At 32.9% G+C, this 12,680-nt stretch overlaps 1 protein-coding gene across 1 annotated transcript; it reads right to left on the reverse strand.

Annotated features, from left to right (window-relative positions):
• Positions 1 to 8,989: 8,989 nt before the first annotated feature.
• On the reverse strand, positions 8,990 to 9,952 carry LOC100917158 (olfactory receptor 52K2-like). Its single transcript, XM_012545454.2, has one exon. The coding sequence runs from the start codon at positions 9,932 to 9,934 to the stop codon at positions 8,990 to 8,992; it is 945 nt and encodes a 314-aa protein (XP_012400908.1). The 5' UTR covers positions 9,935 to 9,952.
• Positions 9,953 to 12,680: the final 2,728 nt, after the last annotated feature.

Raw genomic sequence — 12,680 nt, forward strand, 5'->3', positions numbered from 1 at the left:
CCCTTTGAGTCTTTTTCCCTTTTCCTTCCCTTATTACTCTTTTCTTTTCCCTTTTCCTCTCCCCGTTTTTTAATGAGGCAAAGAGAATTTCTCTAAAACAAATGTCAATTTTTTCTTTGAGCCAACTCTGATGAGGTAAGATTCACACAAATGTTCTCCCCTCTCAAAATTCCCTCAGATATGATGTTTCCTTTTGCCTCTTTGTGGGATGTGGTTTCCCTCTTTTTATCCCTCCTTCCCACCTTATTCTGCCATCATCCCTTTTCCATATCTACTTCCCTTTTTTATGTTATATCAGTACAATCAAATTATACATGTATTCTTTTTGTATATCCACAATAGAAATACAGTTCTCAAGAGTTATTTTTACCTTTTCTGCATCTCTTGAGTTCTATGGTTTGGAATCAAATTTTTTGTTTAGTTCTGGTTTTCTTTAGAAACAAATGGATTCCATTTGTTTCATTAAATGCCCATCTTCTTCCCTGGAAGAAAATGCTCAGCTTAGCTGGGTAGTTTATTCTTGGCTGCATCCCAAGTTCTTGTGCCTTTCAGAATATCACATTCCAGGCCCTTTGTTCCTTTAATGTAGAGGCAGCTAGATCTTGGGTGATCCTTATTGTGGCACCTCGGTATTTAAATGGTTTTTTTTTGGCTGTTGTAAAATTTTTCCTGAATTGATAGTTCTGAAATTTGGCCCATAATTCCTTGGGGTTTTTATTTTGGTTTCTTTCAGAAGGTGTTCGATGAATTCTTTCAATGCCTATTTACCTTCTGATTCTATTACATCTGGGCAGTTCTCTTTGATGATTTCTTGTAAAATACTATCTAGGCTCTTTTTTCATCATAGTTTTCAGAAAGGTCCAATAATCCTCAGATTATCTCTCCTAGAATCTATTTTCCAAGTATCGTTTTTCAAGTAGATAATTCATGGTTTTTCAGTTTGTCATTTTTTTGGTTTTGCTTGACTGATTCTTGCTGTCTCAATGAATCATTAGTTTCTATTTGTTCAGTTCTAATTTTAAAGAATTATTTTTCTTATTAGTTTTTTTACTTCTTTCTGTATATGTCCAATTGAGTTTTTAAATGTATTGTTTTGGTCTGTGGAATTTTTTTCCATTTCACTAATTTTATTTTTAGTGAATTATTTTCTTTTTCCAATTCGCAAATCCAACTTTCTATTGAATTCTTTATTTTTTCCAATTCATCAATTTTATTTCCCTGCACTTCCTGGGAATTTTTTCACTTTTCCAATTCGTATTTCAGGAAATTGTTGCTGTCTTGTAAGTCTTCTCTTTCATTTCTCCATTTATCTTCTAACTCTCTTTTGAGACTTTTAATGGTCTCTTCTATGAGAGCATCATATAAAGGAGGACAGTCTGATGCATTTTTGCTGTTTGAGGTCTCTTCAGGTTTGCTGACCTGCTCTTTTTCTGCCATAGAAGCTGTCAATTGTTCTTTTCATCTTTTTATTCATTTTAAAAGCCTTTAGGGTATCTCTCCTAGGCAAGGGGTTACCAGCTTCCTCTGCAGAGCAGGGAAGATGTAAACAGATTTCTGGCTCAGAGGTATGGGAGTGCTCTGAGTGAGAGTTTTCCCTTCCCCCAACAGGAAGTGGATTCATCACTGGCCGAGCTATCGAAGTGCACAGCTGGGCTGCATGGGCTAGAGATTGACCTTGGCTAGAGACTAAGGGGTGAAAGTGTCACTGCCCCAGGCCAGAGCCTCTTGTGGGACTGTGAGTATTAGTAGCTGACCACAGACGGCAGATCCCCCAAACTCTGCCCCAGTGTCTCTGCCTGATGCAAATTGGCCCTGGAAAAGCTCTATGGCCCCAAGCCTAGCTCCCCACTCTGCAGATTGGAGGCTAACCCGGGCTGCGTCCTCCTGCCGTGCAGGATCACAACTGCCCCAAGGAAAAGCCCCTTACTGTGGGTTGGGGCTGTGCGCTTGTGCTGAGATATGTGCTTTCACTTTCGGTTTGAGGCTCTCCTCGGAACCTAATTTCTCTCCCCGTCTGCGCTGATCTCCCCCCTGGCCCCGGAACCAACCTTTTTTGGTGAGACTGCAGATTTTCTTCGGCCGGTGAGTTGTTCTACTTCTTATCTTTACGAATTGTAGCAGTCAAGACTATTTTTGAGGCTCGATATAATATTGATAAAGAGGGTAAGAGAAGAGCTTAGAAAGTCGCATGTGTCTTCTCTGCCATCTTGGCTCCGCCCCCAAAATTCCCTCTTATTAACGCTTTGGCTGCATCCCAGAAATTTTGGTATGATGTCTCATCATTGTCATTATCTTGAGTGAAATTATTAATTGTATCTATAATTTGCTGCTTCACCCAATAATTCTTTAAGATGAGATTATTTAGTTTCCAATTACTTTTTGGTCTATTTCCCCCTAACTTTTTAGGCATAAAAATGTTAAAGAAAAGGACATTTTAAATCCCAGAATTGGTTGAATGTTAAAAGAGCACAAAAATTCATTGAAGAAAAAACTTCTTAAAAAAGCATTGTAGGCCAAATGTAAAAGGAGGTTCAAAAGTTTACTGAAGAAAATTACAATTAAGCAAGTGGAAAATAAATGACTTTATGATATCTCAAAAAACAATAATACATAGTTTTAAAAAGAGAAGAAAATGTTAAATAGCTCATCAGAAAACAACTGACATGGAAAATAAATCAAGGACAGATAATTTAGGAATTACTAGACTAACAGGAAGCCATGAGCAAAGAAAAAGCCTAGCCATCAGCTTTAAGGATATTGGCAAGGAAAATTTCACAATATTTTTGATTCATAGGATAAAACAGAAATTACAAGAATCCATTGATCACTTCCTTAAAGAGATCCTAAAATAAAATCCCCCGGACATGCTATAACCAAATTTTAGAACATATATATATATATATATATATATATATATATATATATATACATTAATAATTAAATATATTACATTAAATTATATATATATATATATATATATATATTTCAAGGAGCCAGAAAGAGACAATTTAAATATTATGGTGACCAGTAAGGCTCATATAAGATTTAGCAGTTTCCATCTTAAAGGACTGCAATGTGTGTGATATTCTGGTAGACAAAGAAGTTAGCATTACAACCAAGAATAATCTAACAGAAAAAAAAAAAAAAAACTGATACATTATTCTTCAGGGGATAGGGAAAGATGTATATTTAATGAAATAAATTAATTTCACATATTCTTTGTGGGGAAAGAAAAAAGAATAACCTGAGTAGAAAATTTGGCTTTCAAATATAACTCAAGAGAAACAGAAAAAAAGCAAAGAGAAAGAGTAAACAAGAGTTTAAATAAAGTTAAACTATTTACATTACTAGATGGTAAGATGATACATGTATCTTCCAAAAAATGTATCATTAATAAGACAGTTAAAAGAAATTTATATGGACATAGAGCATGGATATAAGTTAATTTTGTTGGAATGATCTGCAAAAATATGATGTAATGATGAGAGAAAGAGATACAAGTGAAAGAAAGGGAAAAGGAGAGACAGAATGGGGAAATTTTTCTCATATACCTCTTTTATAAGGAAGTACTTTTATAATGCAGGAAAAAATGGGGGAGTGGCATGAAATACTTGAAACTCACTGATATCTTAATTGGTTCAAAGAAGGAAGAAGATATGTTTTCGCTCAATTTTGTATAGAATTATAACAACTAATAGTGATATAAGAGAAGCAGATAATAGAATATGGGAGAGGGATGAGAAAAGAGAACAGAGTAAGATAGGCAAAATTAGATTAGATTAGAAGCAAAATTGTGTATTGAGAAGGGACATAATAAAAAGGAAAAAAATATGCAGAAGAAAATGTGATGGAGGCAAATATATAATTAGTAATTATAACTGTGAAAGTGAATGGGATAAGCTCATTCATAAAATGGAAGTGAATAGCAAAATGGATTAAAAATCAGAATTCAACATGTTTGCTAGAGACACACCCACAACAGAAACATATACACAAAATTAACATGAGACTAGAAAAGAATCTTATATGCTTCAGCTAAATTTTACAAACAATGAGGACAACAAAATAGAGATAGCAATCATGATCGCAAACAAAAAGAAAAACAAATGCAATTAAAAAAGATAATAACAGATAATATATTTTACTAAAAGATACCATAAACAATGAATAATATAAAAAGAATAAAGTCAAATTTAGAAAAAAATAAGAGCCATTTAAAATTGATAAACGGTCAAGGATAAAAAATACAGATTTCGAAAGAAGAAATCATAGTCTTCTATAGTAATGAAAGAATTCTCTAAATCACTCTTGATTAGAGAAAGACAAATTAAAACAACTATGAGGCACTAACTCACACGTATCAGATAGGACAAATGATGGAGGAAATAATTGTTGATATAGTAATGAATTAGACTAATCTTCCTTCAAAATAATTTGAATCTATGCCCAAAGTGTTATAAAACTGGACCTAGCAATGTCGCTTCCAGATCTGTATGTCACAGAGATCAAATAAATATAGAGGATCTATATGTACAAAAATATTTATAGCATCTCTTTTTTCTAATAGTAAAGAATTCTTTATCAATTGGTGAATAAGCTGTAATGTGGTTGTGTTAGAGTACTGTTGTGCCTTTGAAAAGGACAAGAAGGGTAGATTCAGAAAAAAAAAATACCATATGGATTAATGAAAGTGAAGAAGAAACAGATGATCATTGTGCATAGTAACAGCAATAATGTAGTAATGATAAACTTTGAAAGACTTAGTGACTTTAATCAATACATCAATTCAAGACAATTCAATATGATTCATGTCGAAAAAAAATTATTTACCTCCACATTTGATGAATTCTAAGCAAAAATTGAAGTGTAATGTTTTTATTTCCTTTATTTTTCTTACTTTTTTGTAAATTTAGCCAATATGAAAATGTCTTACATGACTGTACATGTGTGTTTGATGTATGGGAGAGAAGTGGTAGGAGGGAGAAAATTTACAAAGAAAAGAATGCTAATAAATTAAATACTTAGTTTAAAAAATAATCTTGTTTTTCAGTTTTGATCAGTTTTTTGTGACCCTATTTAGGATCACAAAGGTATTAAAGTAGTTTGTCATTTCCTTTTGCAACTCATTTTATAGATGGGGAAACTGATACAAACAGCATTAAGTGACTTGTTTAAAGTCACACATTTAAAAAGTGTCTCTGGTAAGATTTGAACTCATGAAGATTATGGTCTGGCACTCTATCCCTTTGTCCACTTAATCATTCCACAAAACAAACAAATTGATTACAACTAATTATTTTAGTCTAGAGAAGAGAAAATAGGTGGGGCATGATAGACATATTCACTATCTGACTATGTCATCTTCTTACCTTTTCCCCTTCAAGCTGTTGTGTTTCTTGAACCAGATATCATGTTTTGTGGGATTTGTCACTTTAATTCTGATATATTTACATAGTGAGAAGCCTAATTGTTTCCGTGTTGCAGAAATGTGGCCTTATGATACATATGTATAGATATACATATGCACAGATATGCAAAAACATGGGAAAAAAACATAAATTTATCCAAGAGATGATGATAAATATGTATCATTAGCCTGAATAATGCTTAATTTATACCTTAATAAAAATGATGGATTACAATCAATTCTAAACTTGGAGGTGGGTGGGAAATGACTTCTTGTCAAATGTACTGTCAAGATACACTGTGATAAATTTATTTTAATTATGAAGAATTAAAAAGATACACCCATTACATATATATATATATGTCAAGCAAGAAAGCAATAAATATTTATTAAATATTTACTATGTACTACCCACTAAATATTAGACCTAAAAGAAGAAGCAAAAGGTCATCTTGGCTTTCAAGGATCTTATGATCCAACAGCTCATTTATAGTCACCTCCAATACTTCATTTAGGTTTTCTTGGCAAAAAAACTGGAGTGGTTCACTAATTCCTTCTCTATGTTCTTTTATAGATGAAGAACTAAGGCAAACAGAATGGGTCATATACTAGTAAGTATTAAGATTAGATTTAAATTCATTAAAATGAATCTTCCTGACCACACCCAGAACTCTATCCATTGCACCAGCTAATTACCCCAAATGCCTATAATACATTTTATATAATGTTATTCATATATTTTATATTTGTACAATTATATATATATATATGTAGTAAATTGTAAGCTCTTGAGTAATCTGTGTGTATATCACCCACACATGAACACATACATATCATACAAATAAATGTGTATGTGTGTGTATTTGTTGCACACCACTCTGTATTCTGGAAGAAACTGATCTCACACACTGCACTCTCAGCATAAGAGGATAGTAAAAATAGAATTAGAGAATGTCAAACATTAAAAGTATCTCAAAAGCTTTATTATACCCCCTGTAGTTTGATGGGTTCTTCTACAATGTGTCTACTAAATAATCATACAATCTCCAATTAAAATTTCTTATTGGGCAAAGAGAACACTAAAACAAACATGAATTCATAACTTAGTCTTTTGATATGTCTAAAGTAAACTTATTAAAGATAGGGTGAGGTACAGGGTACAAGCAAAATCAGTTTATTAAGAGTGACACGTGTAACTGTTAACAAAGCAAGTGAGACTGACAACTGCAGTATATCCAGTGACCCCAGTGAAAAGGAGGGGACACTGTTAATTGACATACAACAAAGAAGGGTTCTTGGTAGAAATATCAAAAAAAGTAATAGGTTACAGAGTCAAAAGAGCAATATTACATTTGTACATAATAAGAAAGATCGGCTGTCATTCAGATAATGCTTATCATACCCTCTTTGACAATTAAGAGATGTTAATTGTTCTGTGGAACTCAGATAATTCTTGTAATCTCTGCTAGGGAATCAAAACTACAGGCAAGAAATAATGAAATTATTTTTGTGCATGATACAAATATAATTTGTGTGACTAAAAGAAAACAGATGCCCTAGATTTATCCCAGGATGTATATAAAAATATATCACATATATATATATATATATATATATATGCACATAAACTCAAGGTAATATTAATTTGATCTTTTCAGAGGGGAACACAATAATCACTCATATGCAAAATAATTTCTATGTTACACATTATTTCATCCCTTAGCCTTGTCCTAACTAGAATGGGTGATTAGAAGAAGAGGTTAATAGAAGCAACAACCTAACCCCTTTCCTCTGAATGTGAGGGAGGAACTACTTAGGCAATCTATTAGTTATTGAACACATCATATTAATAATACTGATTCCCAAGTAATCTATTTATTATATTTTACAACAAATTCATATTGTAATAACTACATAAAATATAATGTACTATATTACTCTTAGTGCCTTAATCTAATAGAAATAAAGGACCCCAGAATCACACAGTTATTGAATATTAATATTTACCCTTTAATCGAAATTTTTAGCCTCTGAGTCTGGTGGTGTTATTGCCAGATCATTCAATCTCAATTTATGCTTCACTCTAAAGATATTTGATTGACGGACAAAGACTGATATTCAGCTGTGAGCCAAAGATCTCTGCATGTTTCAGGACAACATATTTCCTCCATTGTTTTTATCCTCAAAATGACTCAAGCTATACTCCACACTTGATTCCTAGAACAGAGATGTCTGCTAGGCTAACCCCTTCAAATCTCTTTCTCTTTTAGCCATATTTCCAATTTCACCTTTGTTGCTTAATGTTTTGTATTGTATCTTTGGGCAAGTGGGGTCCACAGAACCAATACATTTGCAATAGTATCAGTAATTAATTATTCAGAACCTCAGAATTCTGGATCTCATTAAAGGACCACAACTATCCTTCAAATACACACTGTTCTGGCTAAGAATTTATTTTGGTAACTGGTGTATATATTTCTCTCTGCTTGATTCACTGAACTCTATACTTCTAACTGAGAAGTTCATGGCACCTCCTTATTCTCAAATGTTTTCATAACTTTTGTTATGTTTAAAACTAATTACAATTTTGTAATTCATGTTATAGAGCAGAATAATAGGACTCAAAGAGATCAAACAACTTGCAGGTAATCCTATAGTAATACCTAAGGAGCAATGTATATACTTAGTAAGAGGGAGTAGAGTTAAATATTTTATTTTACAATTTCCCTTTCATTTTAAAATTCCCCAAACCTTCCAGGTTTTGCTTACCTGCTAATGTTATCAGCACCACCATTAATAATAATCATATTAAAAAGAAATTCATCATTGTTATCATCATTTCAAACACTGTACTAAAAGTTTATGCTTATGTAGTATTTATACAAAATATTTTCTTCCCATGGACAAATAGTATTATTCATTTAGTTTATAAGAAACTGAGAGTCAGATAGAAATAAGATTATAAGATGTTGGAACCTTAATTCAAATTTGAATCTTTTGACTACAAATCAAATATTGCTGCTCTTGTTGTTTTCAACACACACTGCTACATTTCCATGAATCACTCTATTTTATTCCCTTTCTTTGGGTTATATCCAATTTCCTAGAAAAAAAGCAGAGGTACTACATTCAGAGGAATATAGATGAGTAGCATTATATCCACCAGGAAGGAGCTTTTCTTGAAGGACTTCCTTAAATTTCAAGCAATTGAGGCAGCCAAGAAATTATTCAGTCTTTGACTTTCAATCTCTATATCACTGCTCTAAGACTCTGCATATAGTCTCAAAAGTATGCTCCACCATGAAAGAAACACAGAATAAAAGTGACTTTTGTGTTTAAATTTTGCTACAATATTAGTCACTTAGCAAGACAATTTCTGTCACCATATTGCCAACATCAGTGTTAGCTAAGTATGTTTAAGTTGTACAACTCAGCCAGATTTATATTTATTTTATATAATCTTTAACTGACAAAAATGAATCTTAAGTTCTTATTTTATTGAATTGCTCTAATAGAGCAGATATGCTCTACTGCATCACTATCCAAAAAAAATCAATCGATGAATTTCATAAATTTCCAGGGTTAGATATTTTTCACTAAAAATATTTTGAGAAACCTCTCTCGGATATGCTTTGTTTTCATTCCATAAATGATAGGGTTCACCATGGGTGGGATAAGAAGGTAGATATTGGCCACAAAAATGTGGACATGGGGAGCAATGTGCTGTCCAAACCTATGTGTAAGAAAGGAGAAGAAGGCAGGAGTGTAGAAAGCCATAATAACCCACACATGGGACCCACAAGTGCCCAACGTCTTAAGTCTTGCCTCCTTAGAAGGCAAGTTAAATACAACACGCAGAATAAGGACATAAGAACACATGATCAATATAAAGTCCATACCACCAGTAAGGAAGGCAATAATTAAGCTATAGGCTTTTTGAATCCTGGTTGGGGCACAGACCAGCTTGATGAGGGCCATGAATTCACAATATGTGTGTGAGATGATAGTTGTCCTGCAGTAGGGAAGCCACCGCAGTAAAAATGGATGAGGACTGAGCAATATAGCTCCACGGAATATAATGGCCAGACCTAAACTTCCAATAACTGTATGAGTCAGAACAGTTGAATGTCTAAGGGGATTGCAGATAGCCACATAGCGGTCAAAAGCCATGGCCAAGATGAATCCAGACTCCATGGTGGACAGTGAATGAATAAAGTACATTTGTATAAGACAAGCTTCAAATTTTATTTCACTATCATTGAACCAGAAGAGACTGAGAATCTTGGGTAGTGTTGTGGTGGTCAGAATCAAATCTGCCACTGAAAGCATGGCGAGGAAGAGGTACATGGGCTCATGAAGACTATGGTCAGATTTGATGATGAATAGAAGGACACTGTTTCCCAGAACAGCCATCATATACACCAGGCAAAAAGGGATGGAGATCCAAATGTGGGCAGCTTCCAGACCTGGAATGCCAAGGAGGAAGAAACTGGTGGGATGTATACTAGTCTTATTGGTAGTTGACATTTTAAGTATCTCTATTTTCCTTATTGATGTCTTGGTAGAAATTAATGTTCTGAATGCTCAGGATGACTGCAAAATCTTTATTTCTGGGACCTAGAAGACATTACATTATCTAAGTGACAATTAAGAATGGAGGCCAGACTGTCTAATACAGAAAGAGATACATTCAGACTTAGCCCAAATTTAGCTATCTATTCTAATATCATAAGACTAGGGAGGGAAAAACAAAACAAAACACAGCCTTTCCTAACTGGGAAAAGCTCAAACTTACTTTGAGATTATAATTTAATAAAGGGAAGAATTAAGCTGAGTTATTTTTTTTTTTTTTAAATCAGATCTTGAATTGGCTTGTATTTGGATGATATATATCTCTGAAGTGTTAAGAGGCACATTTTGGATTCATAACAGAATCAAAGAAGATATGGTTATGATTATTTTAAGATTTAATTCTGATTACACTAAACTAGCTAGTATAGTTGGGACTTTTTTATCTGTGGCCTTAGAGATTGGTTATGGGTTGCTATGATAGCATTTATGTCAAGGATCGAATATCATTCCATATTCTTAACTTTCATTCCATTTTGTCCTATGAAACTTATTCTTATTTATACTGGGGGAAATGTCCATGAACATTTCTGGTGGCATGAACTGAGATAATATCTGAACAGTACTTAGCATAGTGCCTGACAGAAAAGACAATAACTGTGTGTCAATCAACTCACTAAATAATAACAATACCTATTCTATAGTGATATATGGTTTCCTCACATCTCCTTAAAGGAGATCACGAAAAGTTTGCTTTCCACTTTTACAAAGAAGGAAACAGATGCTCAGTGTGAAACTAAAAATTTCACTTTTAGAAGAGCCCAGAGATTAGTGGATTCCAATACTCAGTGGACATTGGTAATGTCCAGGAAAGTAGTCCAAAATCATATAATAATAAAGACCTCACCTTCAAAACTTTGTCCTCTCACTTTGAAACTGCTGTTCTTTCCATTATATCCATGACTCGATCCAGTGACACAAGTGGCATTTGAATTCACTAACCACCTTAGTCGATATTTGGTACTTGCTATACTTTTGATTTGGAAGGGAAAATAATCCCATAGCTGTTCATAACATCATCCCCCAGAACAATTAACCCAACTGGATGATAGTTTCAATACTTTCTACCTCCATGGCAAACCACAGATCCATTCTTTTATTTTTAATTAAAATTTTTTTTCCAAATACATGCAAAAATAGATGTCAGCATTCACTTTTGCAAAATCTTGTGTTCCAAATTTTTCCCCTTACCTTTCCCCAAGACAGCAAGCAATCTGGAAAAGGCTCAACATGTGTAATTTTTTCTAAATATATTTCCATATTCATTATGTTGCATAAGAAAAAATCGGATCAAAACAAGAAAAACAGAAAGAAAGAAACAAACAAAAAGTCCAAATACTATACTTTTATCCACATTCAGCTTTCATAGTTCTCTCTATGGGTGCAGATAGAACTTTTCATCACAAGTACATAGAATTGCATTGAATCACCTCATTGTTGAAAAAATCCAAGTCCATCATAGTTTCACAGTTGCTTTCTCAAGACACAGCTATTTTCATTCTGATTCAAGACACTCACCTCTTCGCATCTGGCATACTAGTTCTGTCTGAGACTGATGTGAAAGAGGATTTATTTTTTAAAGGCTCTTCCCCTTCCTTAGGGATTTAAAAACAATATCTCAGAAAATATGTGCAGTGGCCATGTATAAGGTATTTTATTTTCCTCCTTTCATAAGCTCCTAAGTTACACATGGGGATTTAGTGACTTCTCCCCTTTCTCCATTACACATACACTTACCTTTCCCCTTTCCTCTTCTCCATTGTTTTCCTCCTACCAAGGGTCATGGACTATTGAGGCTTTCTATTTAGAAACAAGAAACAGATTCCTGAGATAAGATAGCTATTATTCTACTATTTGTACAATTTCATGAAAACTGAGTCTTATATTAATCTCATATAGTTGTTATGGAGTGGGTCATACAATCAATAAGGGGTTATATTTTGAAACAAAGATGGAAGTGACAGCAGGCCTCATTGGTGAGCATGGGTAGAAGAGAAAGATTTATTAATATAAATCACAAGCATGTATCTTGATATCTCCTTATCTCATGATCAATCTTTTGTGTGTGGTCCTTTATTAAGTTCTGTTTTAATCCAAATTGGAAACTTTTGTAAACTTATTTTGATTGGTCATAAAGGGTAGAACTAAGAACAATGAATGGATGAAGTGAATTTCAATTATATTTATATATATTATATTATATTTATATATATATATATTTATATTTCAATTATATTCCTTATATTTATAAGGAAAAATCACTTCCTTATAACTAATTGTCCAATGGTGACATGATCTACTTCAATATTTACTTATGTATGTAAATAAATAAATTAATGGTCTTTATTCTGAATTCACAAAAACTTCCCAGTAAATAATAAAATAAATACCTTTATAGAGGTAATTATAATTGTAATATCTCTTTACAGAGGATAGTTCTTCTGTTAAATGCTATAAGATAACATAAATATGTTTAGTTTTCTTGAATTTTTTAAAATCTATTATACAAAAGGATTTACTGGGCAAGAGTATTTTGATAAATTAATGTCATAAAAATATCAACATTTTTAATTAAATTATTTTTTATGAAAACTATTTTATATTTTAACAAAAGGGAGATTATGTCCTTTGACCTTTACAATGT

The sequence above is a fragment of the Sarcophilus harrisii genome, chromosome 3, assembly GCF_902635505.1.
Source record: "Sarcophilus harrisii chromosome 3, mSarHar1.11, whole genome shotgun sequence".
In the NCBI taxonomy this organism is placed as follows: domain Eukaryota; kingdom Metazoa; phylum Chordata; class Mammalia; order Dasyuromorphia; family Dasyuridae; genus Sarcophilus; species Sarcophilus harrisii.